Source organism: Pholis gunnellus (genome assembly GCF_910591455.1).
Source record: "Pholis gunnellus genome assembly, chromosome: 17".
Taxonomy (NCBI): Eukaryota; Metazoa; Chordata; class Actinopteri; order Perciformes; family Pholidae; genus Pholis; species Pholis gunnellus.
In genome coordinates this window covers 5,371,260-5,390,756 of record NC_136544.1, presented here as the reverse complement: position 1 = coordinate 5,390,756, position 19,497 = coordinate 5,371,260, and the positions used below count along the sequence as shown (strand labels likewise).

General features: G+C 44.9%; 3 protein-coding genes across 6 annotated transcripts; 1 reads left to right on the top strand and 2 right to left on the bottom strand.

Annotated features, from left to right (window-relative positions):
* Nucleotides 1–3,314: 3,314 nt before the first annotated feature.
* Nucleotides 3,315–6,869, top strand: s1pr5a (sphingosine-1-phosphate receptor 5a). The gene is made up of 2 exons (XM_079178124.1): nucleotides 3,315–3,455; nucleotides 4,190–6,869. Exon 2 carries the CDS (start codon nucleotides 4,465–4,467, stop codon nucleotides 5,671–5,673), a length of 1,209 nt encoding a protein of 402 aa, XP_079034250.1. The 5' UTR covers nucleotides 3,315–3,455; nucleotides 4,190–4,464; the 3' UTR covers nucleotides 5,674–6,869.
* Nucleotides 6,870–8,436: 1,567 nt separating this feature from the next.
* spc24 (SPC24 component of NDC80 kinetochore complex) lies at nucleotides 8,437–11,907 on the bottom strand. Of its 4 annotated transcripts, none has more exons than XM_079177466.1 (6): nucleotides 11,869–11,907; nucleotides 10,990–11,198; nucleotides 10,532–10,676; nucleotides 10,325–10,429; nucleotides 9,323–9,399; nucleotides 8,437–9,232 (listed from the first exon to the last, which is right to left on the bottom strand). In XM_079177466.1, exons 2-6 carry the CDS (start codon nucleotides 11,153–11,155, stop codon nucleotides 9,126–9,128), a joined length of 600 nt encoding a protein of 199 aa, XP_079033592.1. In that variant the 5' UTR covers nucleotides 11,156–11,198; nucleotides 11,869–11,907; the 3' UTR covers nucleotides 8,437–9,125. The 4 variants fall into 4 exon arrangements, with proteins under 4 accessions (XP_079033592.1, XP_079033594.1, XP_079033591.1 ...); XM_079177468.1 differs by having other exon boundaries at nucleotides 10,990–11,172; nucleotides 11,845–11,886; XM_079177465.1 differs by having other exon boundaries at nucleotides 10,990–11,201; nucleotides 11,845–11,881.
* A 608-nt stretch (nucleotides 11,908–12,515) lies between these two features.
* kri1 (KRI1 homolog) lies at nucleotides 12,516–19,146 on the bottom strand. The gene is made up of 18 exons (XM_079176793.1): nucleotides 19,018–19,146; nucleotides 18,808–18,878; nucleotides 18,601–18,703; nucleotides 18,416–18,515; nucleotides 17,906–17,960; nucleotides 17,767–17,816; nucleotides 17,563–17,686; nucleotides 17,395–17,472; nucleotides 17,193–17,305; nucleotides 16,869–17,097; nucleotides 16,539–16,709; nucleotides 15,309–15,381; nucleotides 14,974–15,071; nucleotides 14,687–14,849; nucleotides 14,463–14,593; nucleotides 13,779–13,843; nucleotides 13,591–13,686; nucleotides 12,516–13,496 (listed from the first exon to the last, which is right to left on the bottom strand). Exons 1-18 carry the CDS (start codon nucleotides 19,100–19,102, stop codon nucleotides 12,974–12,976), a joined length of 2,328 nt encoding a protein of 775 aa, XP_079032919.1. The 5' UTR covers nucleotides 19,103–19,146; the 3' UTR covers nucleotides 12,516–12,973.
* Between the last annotated feature and the right edge of the window lie 351 nt (nucleotides 19,147–19,497).

Sequence of the window (19,497 nt, the reverse complement as noted above, 5' to 3'; positions counted from 1 at the left end):
ACACAATTATATGAGAAGCAGAAGAAACGGTGGAGCCGTGCCCTCGCTCGGGGCTGAAGTTAAGGTTGCGGACGCAATCTGATCTGAAATTCAAATGCTTTGACTGAGAGGCTTTTCGAGTGCTGTTGGATAAGAAGAGAAGGGACACCAAACATGCAGACAGAGGAGACTGTAGACCACAGCGGGGCAGAGTTAGGTACAGTAATCTGTCCCTGACGGAAATACATGGAAGCAATGGAAAAGAAACACGTCCAACATTAACGTGTGTTCTTCCCATTTCCCCTCATTAGGAGCTCGAAGTGAGGTCGCTGCCCGGCACAGCTGCACATGAAACAGGGTGGCAAGAAAAGCAACAAAAGGGCCGGCTATTTCTGGGCGTCCCATAAAGCTCTGGCAGCCACAACAGCACTGGACACTACATTAGAGTCCCGGTGTTTCTCTCTCTTTTTTTAAACTTGGGGGCTCTGGTGTAGCATATGTTTCTAATCACGTGGGGATCCCCTCTCTCTCTCTCTCTAACACACAAACAAATATCATGACCTCGGGGTAACTTTCACAGTCAAGACATCAAACATTTCCCAAATGAGGAATGACCACACCGTTATGTGACTGCTAATTTATGCTCAACGCCTCGTCCTAAATGTTCCTTCCTCAAGACTTTCGTGGCGTGAGAAAATAGAGTCAAAGCTCACCATGCGAGTCTATATTCAAACCGTCTAACAAGCATTAACAAGTCATTGTGATGAGTGAATTAGAGAGGTGTGATTTCTCTCTATTGTCCTTGTGGACTAACTTTAAACAGAAAGGCCGTGTGTTTTTGAAGCTGTTAGCGAGAGGTGAAAATCTCATTGTGAGGTGTGATTTTGTGTAACAACTCAGAGCGGTTTTAGTGTGAATGGAACCCAAACAGGCTCTTGTAATGTTGTTGTTGTTTTTTCTTCTTTTTCTTTGTTTCCCATCATAGGAAGCAGGGACACATGACTCATCAGCCCCTGTCCCCAAAGGGAAAACCAGTCAGTCACCTCAGGATTACTTACTGAAACAGCTCATCAGTCACTGACAAAACAGCAGCCGGACAACGAGTAGAGGACACGACGAGCGGGCTATCATGACAAAAGCAGGAGTGACTTGACTTCCTTTCTGCAAGAGCATGAACGTCACAGGGAGAAAAAGGAAAACCCCAGAGCCAGGAGAGTTGGACAGAGCCCCCCCCCCCCCCACACACACACACACACACACACACACACCACCACCACCAAGCACTGAGATGACTGGGTGAGTCCCAACCGGTCACTCGCAGTGTGGCTTGTGGCCTGAGGGGGTAAAGAGGCAGTGACGGAGCAGATCCCCACTGTGGGAAGACAGAAAAGACAGAGCAGAGGAGTCCTGCTGTCATGTCTTTGTGTGTTAACTAACCAGAGGCGGCACATTGGGGAGCCTGTCACGGTGTCACTGCAGGAGGGGGGAGGGGGGAGGGGGGGGGGGGGGGGGGGTTAACTGTCCGAGGCCGAGATAGAGGAGCAGCTCAGCCACGGTTATCACTTTGGGTGGGCCTTCGGGGGAGCAAGTCAGGGAGCAGCAGCACTGGTCCATGATGAGCACAGGCAGACACTTAAAAAGGGGGGGACGATCCCAGACAAGCAGGTGTGGTGGAGGTGGTGGTGGGGAGCTGTTGAAGCTAAAATAAGAACAGTTCAGTGGAAGAAAACACAACTCTTTTGAAAAAAAAGACCACCAGGGAAGAGCAAGCGCTCAATAAAATGACGTGGCCACATGTAGTAAAAACCAACATTAATTGCTACCTGCAGCGGAAATGAGTAAGTCGTTAATTATGTGTGTGAGAGTGTGGCTGCGCGTCACACCTCCGCCCCATGTGTGTCAATTCCTACCAGTGACCTCATCTGTGTTTTTTCTCAAGGATATCCCCCTCCTCTCTAGGCACAATGAGGCAGCTTCCTGTTGAGAGAAAGGCCGAGTCCGGCCATACCATACGTCATTTCCCCGTCGATTCGGCCGGCACGCCAGCAGTGGAAATGTGCATTGTTTTGTTTTTTTTCTGAGCTGTTGTTGTTGTTGCTGCTCATTTCCTGGAGAATTCCTTTAAAAAAATTGCTTTGCATTTTGGGTAGAAACTTGGGGTTGAGAAAAAGCAGCGACACACGCTCGTGAAAAGCAGTAATCTAAGGCTGGCAGGTGAAGAAATAGCGGGTTTGGTGATAAGACTTTGGCTGTGAGGTGGATCTCTACTCCAGCTGTGTTTGCTAATGTCATTGTGGATTTCAGCGGAGACTGTGAGGAGATAGAAAGGGTGTTTAAAAATCATTTGCCAACTTGTTTAGCACTTTTCACACCACAAATCAGTTAAGCAGGAAGTCAGATAATCACAATCCAGAGCTTTGAGTAGTAAAGGCTGGGTTAAGGTCACTTCACTCAACAGTGTCACTGTGAACTCTGAGCACGTAAGAGTACGACTTTGTTTACAGCACATATAGAAACTAATCGTGGTCTAATACGAAACTGAGAATGAACTTTTCAGTGCAGCAGGAGACATCTTCAGTTCAGCTGTAGTCACTTTTCAAATGAAATATATTTGATTCTGGGAGGATGAGAAGATTTCCTTTCTTTTTAACGAGGCAGTTGAAGTTTTTGTACACACATTATTATTCAAAGCGGAGCATATGTATCTCTCACAACATGTCTGAAGTGGGGGAAAAGATCTCCAAATGGCACATCTGCCCAAAAAAAAAGATGTTGTTTTTAAAATAAATAAAAAGTGAGTTGAAAGATAATTACAGATGAAGCCTGTGTGAGTTACATATGCTCTGAAATCTGGGGTTTCTGGCCCGCAAAGCGGATCCAGCTGCACCTGCCTCGCAAATTGCTGTTTTTCCACTGACAAATGAACTGGTGGTTTTTAGTTTAGAGTTTGATTGTGAGTGTGATGTTTCTCATGTATGGACTGTGTGTGGGAGAGAGAGAGAGAGAGAGAGATTTCCACACAATCTGAAAAACCTGAAGAGCAACATATAATTACACTGCAGGAGCATATTGAACACACAACTACAAGAAGAACTACACTCATTTCAACAGCACCTGCGGGCAAACTGCATGTTCAAATGGAAATCTCCCTTTCTTCCTTATTCAACACATAATCCTTCATCAACCTCTAATTCCTCCTGAGGGCAAATCAGTTAAAAAAAAGAAAAAAAAGAAACTCCAGGGGTCAGGGAAGGAGGGAGGCAAATCGTTGAAGTTAGACAACATCATAGACCAAACCCACTGCGTGTTCAGTCCTGCCCTGCTCTGCTCTGCTCCACACAGCGCACTCTCATGTAGCTGTGGCGCAGTGATCCACTCAAGACCGCGTCCTCCTCCTCCTCCTCTCCGGCTGTGGGATCACTACTTCTGCCGCTGCTGTTGAGGGTTCCACTGGATATTTACACATATTTTCACAGGTGCGTTTCTTAAAAGTTACGTTTTTAACCATGTTGTGTCCGGTATGATGCGTAATGGGTCGTGAACCGCGCGTCTGTGCTGCTCGGGGATGTAATTCTATTTTATATTTCGGACTTTTATGTGCGCTAGAGGGTCATTTTTTAACTCTTGCGGCATCATTAACGTGGATATTTATTTGACTTTATACTGCATATAGAGCTGCAGATTTGATTGTGTTGTATGCATAACAATTACAACAGGACTTGTATGTAGAGTAACGCTTCATGCAGTAAACTACATCTAGTCGTCTGCGAGTTCAATTAGCCAATTCGAACACAAAAACGCATGCGCGTTTAAGCATTATGACACAAATAGCAACGAATTCATTTATATGTGTTGTGTCCCACACGTTTAATACTGGAAACAAAAAAAGTGGGTTTTCAAATTCGATTGGCAGGAAAACATTGCCACTATAGGTTGAAGCAAAATTAATAATTAAAACTTTGCTTGGGATTTTGAAAGTGTTTATCTTAATTTACCCTCATTGTCGCCTAAAGTTATTACTGCAAGTGGTCATGTTCCGTACAGGAGCCCCCCCCCCCCCATTAATCATGTAGACATGTCGCCATTAGAAGTGTAATCCTCTGCATGTCTTCTGGGTATTAGAGATGATTTTGCACATTCATCCAATAGTTATGGTGTTTATTTGTTTGTCATCGGCACTAACACTCTCCTCCTCTTGTGTCTCATGCAGGTTAGCTCTCATCGCCTCCTAGCGGTTGGCCCGGGCTTTAAAAAAAAAAAAAAAGAGGTGATTTTTGGAGGAGAAAACCACAGGAAATCCTATTTGATAGCATTTAAACGGAACACGTTTTCCTCTGCGTAGAACAGCTTTCTAAATAACCAAAGGAAGAATGCACAACCAGTGGACTGTATGACACCTTGGATCTAATCTTGAAATTCAAAAAAAAAAAGTTGTAGAGAAGAAGGGGGAAAGAAAAGCATCTACCTGTGGAAGTACCAAAAACAATGGCCACAGAGTCTTTCCATGCTGCCTATGCTGTTGTGGCCCCGTCCGCCATCCCCATGTCCCCCTCCAAAGGAAACCTGCTCCGCATGTTCCGCGAGTACCAGAGCAACGCGGTCATCTTGGAGCACTACAACTTCACGGGCAAGCTGGACAAGAACAAGTACAAGGAGGGACTCAAACCCGAGGCCATCGCTTTCCTGCTGGTCTGCCTGCTCATCGTCGCCGAGAACGCCGTGGTGCTCCTGGCCATCTGGAAGAACAAGAAATTCCATGTGCCCATGTACTACCTACTGGGCAACCTGACTCTCTCTGACCTGCTGGCGGGCTTCACCTACATGGTGAACATCATAACGTCCGGCGCCAACACGATGAACATGACCCCGGTGCTGTGGTTCCTGCGGGAGGGCGGCGTGTTCATCATGCTGGCCGCCTCGGTCATCAGCCTGCTGGCCATCGCCATCGAGCGCCACGTCACCATGGTGAGGATGAAGCCGTACCAGGGGGACAAACAAGGCCGGATGTTCGCCCTGATCGGAGCCAGCTGGGTGCTGTCCGTGATCCTGGGCGTCCTGCCCGTCCTGGGCTGGAACTGCATGGGACGCCTGGACCAGTGCTCCACGGTGCTCCCGCTCTACGCCAAGAGCTACATCCTCTTCTGCATCACCGTGTTCAGCGCCATCCTCATGTCCATCGTGGTGCTGTACGTCCGCATCTTCCGCATCGTCAAGTCCAACACCCAGCACCTGGCCTCGGTCCCGCAGCGCAAGGGCCTCTACCGCAAGTCCCAGAAGTACATGGCCCTGCTGAAGACGGTCACCATAGTCCTGGGGGTCTTCATCGCGTGCTGGCTGCCCCTCTTCATCCTCCTGCTGCTGGACTTCTGCTGCCCGGCCAAAAGCTGCTCGGTGCTCTTCAAGGCGGACTATTTCCTGGGCATCGCCATGTTCAACTCCCTCCTGAACCCCATCATCTACACCCTGACCAGCAAGGACATGAGGCGGGCCATCCTCAGGCTGCTCTGCCGACACTGCCTGCTGACTAAAGACGGGCAGGTGAAGAAGATCGGGATGCCCTTCCTGGAGTGCAGCACCAGCAAGGCCGACGTGGCCTCTCACCGACTGGAGGGACTGGAGACGACAGTGTCCTCCGGGAACTTCACGACGCCCTCGACCATCAAAGCCATTTACCCCCGGATGTCTAAATCATGACACAGCGGACCTCTTGAGAGGAAGCATCCGGACTGAGACTTCCCTCTGGACGGAGTCGTGCTCCGGTCGAGTGAACGTTTTTCGACAGGAGCTGAAGGTTTTTTGGGTTGCACTCTGCCAAAGTTTTGGTATCAAGCTGAATAAGCTCGATGTGATGTGTGATTTAAGTTTTGGGAGAAAGACTAACTTTAATAGTTTGCTATAGTCACGAAAAACCGAAAGGTCAGTGCCTTAATAGTAGGGGGCGGTTTCTTGTGAAAAACTAGCATTACTTTTTTTGAGACAACAAGGTCAGTATTTATCAGAGGTTTTTCCTTCTGGAAAACATTTCTTCTTTTTTTTTATCAGTGTCAGTTTTCCACATCAAAGGAACGTGCGTGCAGACGTTGTCACATAAATACGAACCAATCGCGCCGCACATCTGACAGACCGAGGCCAAAGCCCAGGCGGGAGGTTTCCCCTTATCTCCTCTCCCCGCGTAGCGTTGTAATGATACGTTGTTACGAACACGGAGCGTCCACACCCAAAATCTGCTGCCAAACCCATGTAATTTCTGCCATGTGAGTTTTGGTCAGCAGCAGCGCCGGGTAGCCCCCCCCCACACACACACACCCCTCGGCCCCAGATCAGAGGCTCGGCGGCCCTGGGGCCCGCTGAAGACGTCATGCGGAATGGGCGGTTTGCAGCGTTGGAGGTCCCCCTCAACATATGTAGCGACACACGATGAAGGACTAGAAGGCAATAAAGCCCGACACGGGGGGGCTTGCTGGAGCCTTCTTGGTTTTAATAGAATATCGCGGTGATCTGTCGTGTGGACAAAACAAAGATTGTTTTTCTCGCTGGAGAACGTTCACCATGAAATGATACGAATCGTTTTTCTTCGTGATGAGCGCAGATATAATCTTGTTCCACACGACAGCAATCTGTCAAAACCCAGACAACAGAGCTTCAAAGTGCTGTCTGGGGAATTTCAGTTGTGGTCACGAAACATTAAAATAGATACTTTGCCAACTGTAATATTGTGTATAAATGTAAAGAGAAACAACTACATATATTTACTGATTTGTATACTTTGTAAATATATATATATAGACTTTTCTGAGCTTATCAGAGCTGCATTTTGCATTGTAAAAACCTCACTTAAGTTATGTCACTTTTTTTTGAATATGTGCACTGAATAAAACATATGTGAATGAAGTTTACATGGAGCCTTGTGTATGTTCTTTACTGCTACGAGTGGCCTTTATTTCACTGGTTCATGTCTGAGGGATGTCAGCTCTCTCACTCCCGCTACTTACTGCTGAACAAAACTTTAAATATATATATATACGCAGCAATCACTGTTGTGGTTATAAACACAGAGTAGAATAAACTCCAAACAATCCAAATATGAACGACATTAATAATAGATAAAGTACATCTATTCGTACATTCAGACAAGAAAAGGTTTTGTGTGATATTACCTCATGATATCTTAGTTACGGCTTGCTTACATGAAGCAAAATGCTCTGCAAATACCGACACTATGAGGTATTATTAAGAGATGTGAATCGGACTTATCACTTTAACATAAAGAAATGAACTTTTATTAATAAATATGTACAATGTGGATAAACACTGAGTGAGCAGAAACCCTGCAGTAAAAAAAAGGTGAAAAGTTTGTTGACACAGAGAGTCTTGGTTCAACTCGATGAGGGTTTCAGAATGCGGTCGCACCACCGCTTACTGAGGCCTACCTTCAGTTATACCACGTTAGTTAGTTGATGTTTGGTTCTATAAGTACTAGTAAGAAAAGCATCAATACTGAAACTAGTCAAATCCAAGTGATAGCCATGTTGAATATTAACATGGAATAAAGTACAAAGGTCATTGAAACACAAGACTCTTCTACAAGAGAGATGAAAGGAAAGTATACCGACAACAGGCTCGACTATGAAAACCCCTCCCTCCGTGCCAACCACTTGTTAACCACTCGGTAAGAAGTGCGAAGTGTGTGGCTGAGGTTCAGATGCTGCTGCAGGGAGCAGCTAGCCGTCGCCCCGTTTACCGTAAAGGCCACCACGCGTCGGCGCGTGGGCCTTCAGAGGTTATGGTGCAATGCGAGAACGAGCCACCCACCCCCGACACAGCATGTTGTCCTGCACACTCTGAAAAAAACAAAAAACGCCACGCTGCAGTGGTGCACAGCGGTGAGAGTGACTCCTTTTCAAAGAAGGAAGGAGTTTCAGTTCTCGGGTAGAGCGGGTCTCTGGGTAAACTAGACGACGCGCGGTGTTTCACCAAAGTGGGCGCGATCAGCGACGCCTGAATAGATTTCAGCATTTGGTCTCATTATGGATTTATTATCGTGCCTCTCTGTTTCGCTAACTCATCACTATCATGCCTGGATTTTGACACGTCATAGTTGAACACTCTGTGTATGGCAATAATGACATTTCTGACGACATATAAAGCTTACATAGACCTAAACCATTGATCCAGTGACAACTAATCAACTAACTCAACTAACAAATAGATGTGATTTAAATCTATATATATGCAGATATTTGTGTTAGGGCCGAAAATAATAAACAGTGCAAAGGAGTAACATATCTGTGTGTGTGTGTGTGTGTCTCCTTCAGTACATTTATAATCAGTCAGCCGCTCATCAATCTGAGTCTGTTGTCACCACATGTTGCAGCTGACGAGCAGGCAGAGAAGTTGAAGGATTCCCCCTAAAAGTGAACAAATAACTGAAATGGATAACTGAAAGTAAGGTTGAAATGGTTTAAGTAATGAATACACATATAAAATAGCTAATGGTGTTGTTGAAACAGGTGAAACAATGAAAGAGCAGTTGCCTAGTGAGCTAAATGTACGGATAGCTCTTGCCTGTGGTGGTGTGAGTGCAAAGGCCAAAAGCAAACCTAAACAATGACAGTTCAACTGGAAGAAAAATAGATAATATCCACTTTTTATGCAATTAAAAGGGATAAACACACAGTTTGTAATCCATTAATGAGAAGACATTTGGAGCGGGACTGGTGGTGTTGATGGGGGGGGGAATGATAAAACCAGTAGGGAACCACTGGTCTAAACTATAGTAAACTAGTCTGACTAATCCACCTACTTGCCTCTTCTAAAGCTTTTAACAGCATCTCAGTTTTCCTCAGCAGAAGGATTTTGTTCAGTTTTCCTCTTGTAACCCAATTATGGAACTAAAACTCGTATTTAATAAAAGAAAAAATGCATAAAAAGCAGTCCATCTCTGCAAAACCATGTAGGTGCTTACAAAAACACAAGAAGGTAGTTCTGCAGCGACATCTAGTGGCCCAAACCCCACTCAGCCTCGTTGCTCAAAAACACTTAGAGAATAACAACATTTTTTTTAAAACAGTATATGTGTAGAAAACATTTACAGACAAACATAAACAAACGTACACATCATTTCTGACAACACGGCCATCCTTCGGCTACCACTCGGTGCTGACGAAGCCCCACAGCTGGTCGCTCACGTCACTCCGGGGTCGCGTGGAGGTGTCGATGTTGATGGGGGTCGCCAGGTCTGCCCCGTAGTGCACTGCAGGAGGAGAAAGACAGACTGATGACCTGGAGGCAGCTTAATGCTGACGACTTCAATATAAATGACAACAGAAAACAGAAACCGTACCTCCTTTCAGGACGTTGGGCTGTGTGTCATATTCCCACTTGATCTTGGTTATGAGGTAGTAAACCTGAGCCACATATCTGTGGAGGAGAAGGTCAAAACTAGAAATCACAAACATTAACATCAACCAGTGAAAAAGTGCAAACTTAAAAAGGTCCAGTGTGTAGCATTTCAGTGGATCTATTAGCAGAAATGGAATATAATATTCATAATTGTGTTTTTATTTAGTGTATAATCACCTGAAACTTAGAATTGATGTATTTTGGTTAGCTTAGAATGAGCCCTTCATATCTACAGGCAGCTGGTTTCACGGAGTCCTCCGTGTTTCTACAGTAGCCCAGAGCGGACAAAGAGAGCACTATTTAACGTAACCTAAAGGCCACCGTAGTTCTCTGAAACGCTCGTGAAACTGCTGCCACGTGAGCCGCAGAGTGAAAAAGCCGTGTTACCGCCAGCCTCCATCTGACTTCTGTCGCTCCTAAAGAAGTTGTTGTTGTGGTGAAGGCGGGTCCTGATTGAGGCCGACGGCGTTGCCACGTTTTTCGCACTCTGCAACCAACGTTACGGCAGAATTGGAAAGGGCTGAGTGAGCGGCGGGGTACTCTGTTGATCCTACACACTGTCCCTTTAACGCCAGGATTTATCTTTCAAAAAGAAGCTTGCTCTATGCTTTATGTGCCAACTCATTTTCTGTGTCTGTGGAGGAGCAGTTCACTGCCGTCTACAGGAGTAATAGAGGATTCATATCCTGAGCAGTAATGCCCTCATGATTTGACGACATCAACCAACTATTATTGTCATTATCTATTTTCTTGATGAATGGATTAATAGTTTTGTCTATAAAGTTTCAGAAAATAGTGAAAAAAGTCAGAAGCAAACTAAAATGTGCAACGGGAAATATAAAACGTTTGTGGGGTCGTTTTCGTTGTATACATGGTGACTGAAGCAGCGGTGACGACTCCTTTGACAAGAGGCCCTTTCATTACTTTAATACCGGAGACTCACATTGCTGAAGGGATGACCTCGGTCGTGTCTTCGTCCACCTCGCTCTGAAGAGTCTCAAGCTCGTGCTCGCTGTTTCTGAGACTCTCCAACTCTCTCTGCAGAAATCTGGAGGAGGATTAAGGACGCCAACAAAGAGAAAAAACAGGATCCATAGTGACGCTGAAGAGGTTTGGACTCCTGTCGTTGCATTTATTTAAAAAAAGATACTGTAATTCCGAGTCGCTCATCTGGCTCTTGGCGGTGGCCTGCCTCAGCTGTTCCCCCAGGCTCTCCAGCTCACTCTCCCTTCTGGTCTTCTCCTCCTCCATGTCCAGCAGCATCTGGCCCGCCCTCTCCTCAATCTGAGTCACATCTGGGGGACGGAGGACGGAGACAGAGAGATAACAGAGGAGTGAAAGATGGAGAGAACACTGCAGATGGAAATCAGAAGGACTGGATCCAAGTCTGAAACATTTGTTTTATTATTTGGAAAGTTAAATGGATGCAGACAAAGTGTAAGTTCATAATTGTTGCTGACGTTAGATTCTATCCAGGACCACACGATCTCATATATACTGTAAGTGAGATATAATGTCCAGTTCTTCTATATTTGGCAGCAATAATACATAAAGTAGAGCACATTGACAGCTGAGACACAATAGAGCATCGAATGTCTGATTACTTGCCTTTTAAAATCTGTGTCACAACCTTTTTAGTTTCTAAGTGATGGTCAAAAAGAGCCAGATGTTCATCTTTCACTTGTCTCAGTTTCTCCGGTTGGGTGCTGTTGATGAAGGCCACCAGCACCTCCCCCGTCTCCTCCAAGTCCTGGAATTTATGACCTTGAGCCATTGTGGTGACACCGGCAGCTAGGAAGCACACAGGAGGAGAGATCCTACTGAAAAACAAACGTTGTGTTTCTATGAAGGGGCACTGAGTGAGACGTCATCAGGGCTCGTTAGCTTCATATCGTTATCAGCAATAAACAACCAAACAACATAAACAGCAGAGTATATTGGAAGTATAAAAAGTACTCAAGTTAAATGTTGACTTCTTGATTGATACTTAATATAAAGCCTGGAACTTTCAATTTACAAAAAACGCATAGTAATATTTTAGTATACTAACATCAAGTTAAAAAATGTATCTTTAAGATAAGATAAATTAAGATAAATTAACTTGAATCCAACAAAAAGTGATTTCCGTGTTGTACCACAAAACTGCACTTGAAAAACATTTTCTAACGTTAAATGTAAATTACTTTCTAACACTGACCCCGATGCTGAATCTTTGATCCAACAGTCAAAGCAACATAGACAGGTAACTTAGATAACACATCGGCTAAAATGCATGAAACCCTCGCTGTGTGTTTGTTTACCTTGTTTACAACTAACGTTAAACGAGCAGTGTAAACGTTAGCTCCAGGGCTAGCTCAACTATGATAAAATGCTACTGACACACAATACAAGTTACACACAATAACGTCGACGCTATAGGTAACTAGTGAGCACAATGTTTGTGAGGAAAAGATAAGTTATTACGTTAAAGTCAGACAGCAAACGTACCGCACAGCTCTTTCCCGTGATTCAAATTCAGTTCCTGAGCGCGCCTCTTCTTCTTCTTCTTTGGTCATTGGCGGAAGCTCATACCGCCACCTACTGTACAGGAAGTAGCTTCCCTATTGTAACGGTTCATGTAGTACCAAAGTCAGTATTCCTTTTCTAGCTTGAAGATTTAAAAAAAAAAAAAGGTAGTAATTTTATCTGCAGATTGTATAGTTTAGATTAAGAATACTCTATAAAATAGAGTAAAATAATTCAATATTTCACTTCTTTAATGAGAGTCAACTTTAAGTGTTAAACCAGCATTTCCACATTGTATAGAAATATCTATGAATAATATGAATACTTTATGACCAAAATGCTGAATGTAGCAGTAGGTTAGCACTACCAGTGTGAATAGTTTGTCTTTCCATGGAACATCTGTTAAGTCACGCCGCCTCTTATTGTGACATTAAACAGGTCTTTCCTTTAAATTTGGAAGCATATCACCGATTCCGATTTATGAAGCAGCTGGACTTCCAGGTAGTACACAAATCTTAAAATATTCAGTGTAGCCCAAACAGTTACATTTACACTGTTATGTTTAAGTCATGAATGTATTTCTGCATAAGAATTTAATGAAACAATTATACTTATGTACTGTTCTAGTTTATTTCCACCACCTCGTTCAATACATGTAGAACAGTTAATTCACAGAAGTGCTTGAGACATTCGAACGTTTTTGCTGATGTGGATTCAATTTGGAAAGATTTGATAGAATAAAATAGACATCTAAGTATCTTCTTACACTACCTATAAACTGTCAGAAACATGTCAAACTGTTTATTGAAGTTTGTGCAATCTAAATACAATATGAATGTAGCAAGAGAAATAGGTCAAATGTATCAATCCCATAATCTATTTTATTAGATACTCAACTGTAAGTATAAACAACTTCAGGTTAAAATTAGAGCCACCAATTTAACATTTAAAACTTTATCAAAAAAAATAAATTTAATTTGAGGCTGTAATACAACAAAACAGTGAAGTACATTTCTGTAATGTGTTTAATTCTCAGACCATAAAAATCTATAGATTGTATTGTCGGCAGTCATCTCAGAGATGGTGCTCACACCTTGTTTTTCTGCTTCTCCATCTTCAGCTGTTCTTTCCGTTTCTGTCTGCCGAGCTGTCTGAAGAACAGTCTCTTGGGGTTCAGCCCGTAGGCCTTCAGTCTCTGTCTGCTGAACTCCCGGCCGCCTATCTTCACCCCATGGCTTCCCAATACGAGGTGTCCACCGGTGTGGTTGTGCTGCTTCTTGGACCATTTTGGCCTCTCAGTCCTGCTTTTCACCTCATCAGCTTTGTCTGCTGCCTCCACAGCGGTGACCGCCATCTGGGCTTCCTCTTCCTGTTTCACCTTTTTCTTGGGTATCAGAATCTCTTCCTCCTCCTCTTCTTCTTCTTCTTCTTCGTCTTCTGCCTCGTCCCCTGCCTCTCTGAGAGCTTGTGCTATGGTCTCTCCTGCAGAGTCCGTGATGGAGGTGGCGTCTCCGTCCTCTGCTGCTCTGTCTTGCTTCTCGGCGTCCTTCAGATGATCGCGCCGCTTCTTCCCCACCTTGTTCTTACCGTCTGCCAGCTCTTTATCTTCCCTGTAGATTAAATTCAGATACAAAAAAATGTTACTTATTGCTCCAGTAATGCTGTATTTATCATGAGGGGTGCAGCTGATTGCATTATACTCACTCAGAATACACGGAGCTCAGGATCTCCTTCTTCCTCTTTTCATTCCGGGCCTTGATTTGATAGTTCTTCAAATCACTCGTCTCCTCCTTGTCGGACCTGAGAGAACAAATGAAAAAAATGGTCTTAGTGTCGGAAAAAAAAAAAATGAGCCGAACAGAGAGGCCACTTTAAGATTTAGGAACCAGTACCTGAACATGCAGGTCTTCTTCAGAGAGCACCACTGGTTCAGCTCCTTATCGTTGGCGGTTAAAATCTGAGGGAAGAACGGAAGAAGAGGATTTAATTTAGTTAGTAACACTTACGGTCATTATTTCTAACACTAACACAGGCGTAGCCTTCTTAGAGCGTACGTCTGTGTCACAGGTTCTCACGTTGGCCGCTGTGTGGTCTGCTCAGAGAGAAGATTAAGTCGAGATCATTCTCTGGTCAGAGCTCTCCCCGAAAGGAAAAGCAATACCAGATCAGTCACTTAAGGCTCATCACTGCAGCGTTACCAACCAACATACATTACAGCCATTGTTCGGTTGGTTTTTAACCAAATTAAGATTGACCGTTCTCTAGAGCCCGCCTCCAAAATGCAATCGGCCAATTGTGGCTTAGCAGCTGTAACTCGGCATAGCCTCGCAGTCGAGCTTTGGATTTCTCTACATGAGGTCGTAGGAGGAGAGATAATATATATTTTTCTAACTGGCCTCGTATGCTATCAAGAGTTTAAGCTAACGTTAGCAGCCCTGTCATGCTATTAGCTATATTGTACATTGGGTTGTGTACTGTGAGAGCTGAAAGCTGGACAGGCATGGCGACCATAACTACGGGAGGCTGGACTTGGCGAACGGTCAACTGCTCAGAGTAGGACGTGCCGGCGCTCTCACCTCGTTGGTGCTCAGGCCGAAGTCGTTGGCCAGGACCTGCCGGTAGCGGAACCTGCACGGGAGGTCGTCTATGATGTCCTCGTAGTCCAGCTTATAGTACTCGTCCAAGTACTGCTCGAAGCTTTTCTCCTCTGAAACACAAACAGCCTGCAGTTACATGACTGGATGTCGGAGGACCCAGGAGAGCTATGTTTTATTGGCAGGAGGTTTTCGGCGACACCTACGTGGGTCAAACACGGGCTTGTCTTTGGTGAGGGCTTCTGCGAAGTGAGACTTTTTCTTCTTTTTGCCCATCTGTGGCAAATCGTCTTTCTTCATCTTCTTCCTCTCCTTTTGCTTCTTCTTCCTGGAGGCGGTCTGCTGGTTGGGGTCGTAGTCCGCGTCCATCTGTTTCAACGGGATGACTTTTTGTCAAACTGTTTCTTTACCAGAACAAAAAAACAGGACATTGTCCGGGCCATCTCATGCTGTCAGTTATTTATTTATTTTTTTTTAAATAAAGTGTACTCACAACGAAGTTGTCATCTTCGCAGTGAGGCCCAGAGGCGTCATACTCGTCTTTGTCCTCCTCTCGGTCCTCCCCCGTCCATATATCCCAGTTCCAGGGCTCTGATGCACAAACACAAGTCATGAGTTACATCTTCTATCACGCATTCATGCAATGAACTGAACATTTCGTTGCTACACAACTATTAAAATCCTCTGAATCTTCTCTGCAGGATTCCTTTCAGAGTTCGAGAAGAAACTTTGAATCTTAAGGTGATGTAGAGGCACCACCGCATTCAAACAAAACATGCAGGTTTCAACACCGTTGAATCAGCCAACATGAAGAAAACGCAGGCTTACCCTCAACTTCGTCATCGTCAAACTGAGGCTTCTCCTCTTCTTCTCCTCCGTAGTATTCATTACCGAAGAATTTCTGCAAAAAAAGTCACAGATGAGTTTAAATGTGACTGGGAAAAAGGACAAATTGAGTGAGCTTTCTTGGTTAAAGACAGTGGTGGTGGTAGTCACCTTTGGCTTAAAACCTCTAAACTGAGAGGAAGCTACATACTGACTTCCCTTAAGACAAGTCCAATCAGCCAAACACAGCACACCTGGGTGAGTGTGGCAGCCAACCGAGTGGGGAGACAAACCAGAGACCTTCTTATTGTGAGGGAGCCAGGACACACACACCTTCCTGAGAAGCCTGATTAGTTGCTAATTAGTTAAACACAATGCACCTGTGTGAGCTGGAAAATGGCCGCCCTCATTCAGACATTAATTAGCCAAAACCTTTTTTTTACAGTGACAATAGCTGCAGCGTGATGATACTCACTAGTGTTTGTTTAACTCAAATGAATGGAGAATCTGCAAGTTTGAAAAAAGTTGAAAAAATGAAGTTTCACTTGAGTTGGTCGGTGCTCACTCTGTCATTTGAGCATCTGCTAAGCCCCGCCCACTTAGTTACTGTTACTATGCCTGTCAAGCTTTCCGTTCTCACACAGCACCCGTGTAGTTCACACTGATAATGGAGGCACATCAACCGTTCATAGGTAGTTTTAAAGGCTGTATGTAGCTGGCCAATTAGGCTAGCGTTAGCTTCGTGTTTTCTTTGAAAAAGAACATGCATGCTATTGTGCTAACGCTACACGCAAAAAGGCAGCCTCCTCGCCAGCTGATGACTGTCAACAAAGTGTTTTTTTCCCTTATATCTTTCTACTATAACCTGTTCAGATGCTGAGCTTCCATACGTGGACAAGAAAGACAAGAGAATAGATTCAAACTTGTTTTGTAAGCATATCTCCTTTTTACTGTCACAAGAGAGAAAACTTTTATGATGAGGACGTGACAGCAGAAAAAAAAACAACTTCCATTCCTTATTCTTTTGCTCTTTATAATCCAATAATAATCCAAAACATGACAGTTACGATTGCTGAGCTGTGATTGGACAATCCCTGCTAGGGGGTTTGGCTATTGGTCAATTGAGCGAGCACGCAAACCCCAAGAAAAACTGAGACTGTCCTGCAAAAAACTGTGTGTCCATGCGTTTGTAGCAGTGTGTGTGTGTGTGTGTGTGTGTGTTCATGCACCCACCTGCATTAGCTGGTCGTGTTGCTGTGGATCAAACTCTCCCTCCAGGTCAGTCTGACTGAAGGCGAGCTCCTCGTTGCCCGTCAGCTCCTGGAGCCTCTTCAGCTTCTCCATGATCTCGTTCCGCTTCAGGTTCTTCAGCTGCTTCAGCTGCTCCCGCTTCTGTTCTTTCTCCTGAAATAGTTGTTGGGAAAGGGAAGCAGCAGGGAGAGAGGTTGGTTCGTATTAGCTCATGAATGAAGGCATTTCATACTTGGAAGCAGAGAGAGAAAAGGTCAATACTAGAGGGATCAAGGGCTTCTTTTTGTTTTCGTATATGAACGTGATTCACACCTTATCCTTCCTTTCTTTCACTTCGTCTCTTTTGAGTCTCCTGCGGTCGTCTTTGGAGCGCACAGACGTGGCGATGCTTCGGGGGTAGGTCTTGACCCGCTGAGCGTCGGGCTCTTCGAAGCGGAAGTTGTAGCTCCTCTCGAAGTCCTCCTGCCGCTTCAAGAAAGTCTCCCCTTCATCCTCCGAGTCGTCCACGTCATCCTGGACCACCTCGTCGTACGTCGGGATCCTTTAGCCGTCGGGAGAGTTTGCGTGTTAGGTTTTCTTCACTTCAGAGATCACCGGGAAAACAAAGCCTGACATCCACGCGGGCGGGTAACGTACCGTTCGTCATCATTGGCGTCCTCGTCTAGGTAGCCCTTGTTGAGGACATAGTCTCTCAGGAAACGCTCCTTCTCCTCCAACTCCGGGTCATTCCAGTAGTCCCTTAAGTATTTCTGTCCCAACGCAAAAAGTATTTTTACTAAGAAAGACCAAAGTTAGCCGTCTTACATTCTCTCCAATTTGTTTCCAGACACGCACTCACCATGTCCTTCACCTCCTCCGGACCTTCGAGGTCAGCCTGGCCTTTCAGCCACTCCACATAGTCCGACTCCTCTTTATCCTGCAGACAGACACGGGGGCAGAGAAAAGTGTCATCCTGATCCGTGGTGCCTTCGTCTCAATATCACGACAGGAAGTAACAGCTTCTGACCTTCTCCTCCTGCGTTTTGATCCTCCTGGTGAGAAACGCGGATCGTCCAGCTCCCTCGTTGGCCTCCTCCTCCTCCTCCTCCTCGTGGTCGTCGTCATCGCTGTCCTGGATGAACTTACGGAAGCTGAGGAGAGGTTTTAGTTTCTGTTAATAGTCTGTTATAGAGTTAAACAGCCAGACGCCTTCAGATTGTTTGAGTCCTACCTGTCTTTCAGCTCCCGCTGCTCCTGAATGTAGCTCGGAGAGGCAGCTCTCTTTGACAGAAAATAATGGTGATTAATAAAAACACTGTAAGTATTTCCACATTCCAGAAGGAACTAAATGATCTGGTGACGGGGTCTACCTCCATTCTCCTGGCGGCCTCCTCGTAGTCACTGTCGTCATCATCCTCATATTTGCTGTGAAAGATCAGAGATTATTACGGTATAAAGATAAAAGATAAAAAATGTGGAAAATAGCATTAGCCGGCTGTGATAGTAATAAAGTAATCTATGTGACACATGCAAAACAATACTGATACCTCATATCTACCTATAAGACATTTACAATATGTTGACAGTGAACACGGACAAGACAATAAAAAATGTGCTTAATACAAAAAAAGACATTCTAGTCATCAAAATACAATAATATGTATGAATGGGACCAAATCTTACGCCACACTGGACAGGCAGTGATTCATTTACTTTTACTTAAATGATCAGCTGTGACAAACCCAAAGCATCTACATTTCCCTGTAGCTGTGTGGTTGATAGGGTACAAAGTCAGTTAAAAAAACAAAACACATAACCGCTTTTCAATCAGCTCATCATGTCTGCAGTGAAACAGTAAACGCTGGCAGCAGCTCACTCACCCCTCTTTTTCCAGTATGACTTTGCGCTCATAGTCCTTCAGATACATGGGCTTTACTGCCTTCTTCGAGGTGGACGGCGTCTCATCACTGGTGGATGCAACTGAACGAGTGGAGACGTCTTGTTTAAGAAAGATGTCCCGGAGACCGTGAAGGCAACACCAACGACAACAACACTCGACGCTCACCTTCCGAGTAGAACTTCGCGTCCGTCTGGTAGATCTTGGGGTCTTTCTTCTTCAGCAGTGACAGTGTTCTGTAGAAGTCTCTCTCAACTTCCGGGTCCAGCTCCTGTGAGGACGAATCACAGTCAGCCCGGTCAAGACATTTTAACACAGCGGCACGTTGCCGACACGTTATCTGTTGCTGAAAAGAGGAGAAGCAGCGATGCTAACCACTTCACTGTCTTCGGAGCTGGACTCAGAGGACTCGCTCTCATCGTCTTCGTCTCCGTATCGATCCTTCACTGAACAACAACACAGGACACACACACATATTACCCACTAATAACACGGCGTCCTAGAAACACAACGTAAAGCTAGCTGACGCTACGCTTTCCCCCACGCTGGGTTGTTAGCTTCTGGAGCTAGCGGTGACACACTTACGTCTCTGTAGCTCTTCTTTCTGCCGGTATTTGTCATATTTCTGCGCGAACTGGGAGTTGATTTTCAACTCCGACTTGCCTGACATGGTTTTAATGAAGGCGATAGCTTTATGCTCTAACTAAAAAAAACTACACGCTACTAACGGGAAGTCATTCCAGCCGCTGCATGCGCGTGTGGAAAGCTGAACCACGTGGTTTCCGGTGCACAGGTCACAGATTACACACGTTGTCCCTCAGGGGGCGCGCTAATACTGATTCCTACGAGTCAACGTTTGATCGTGTTGTTGACCTCTTATGCCTTTAGGATGTTATTTCCTACTGTGGCGGACGGAAGCAGATCTCTAGAATATGTTCTTAATTTTCTTATTTCATTGTGGAAATAGTTTGATTTCTAACATTGACTTAATTTTGGCTACTTTCTTTTCTACTTTTTATATTTGATTGAAACTCACTCTTGCTCTTAGAAAAACAGTAAACAAAA

Bases quoted from the DNA above. Each gene is read 5' to 3' on its own strand.
- s1pr5a (XM_079178124.1), top strand. From the start codon at position 4,465: ATGGCCACAGAGTCTTTCCATGCTGCCTATGCTGTTGTGGCCCCGTCC.
- spc24 (XM_079177466.1), bottom strand. From the start codon at position 11,155: ATGGCTCAAGGTCATAAATTCCAGGACTTGGAGGAGACGGGGGAGGTG. The intron at 10,430-10,531 runs GTATCTTTTTTT...ATCCTCCTCCAG, and splicing joins ATGAGCGACTCGGAATTACA to ATTTCTGCAGAGAGAGTTGG. The intron at 9,233-9,322 runs GTACGGTTTCTG...CTCCTCCTGCAG, and splicing joins GCCCAACGTCCTGAAAGGAG to TGCACTACGGGGCAGACCTG.
- kri1 (XM_079176793.1), bottom strand. From the start codon at position 19,102: ATGTCAGGCAAGTCGGAGTTGAAAATCAACTCCCAGTTCGCGCAGAAA. The intron at 17,817-17,905 runs GTAGACCCCGTC...TTTCTGTCAAAG, and splicing joins AGGCCGCCAGGAGAATGGAG to AGAGCTGCCTCTCCGAGCTA. The intron at 14,850-14,973 runs GTGAGTACACTT...CCGTTGAAACAG, and splicing joins GCGAAGATGACAACTTCGTT to ATGGACGCGGACTACGACCC.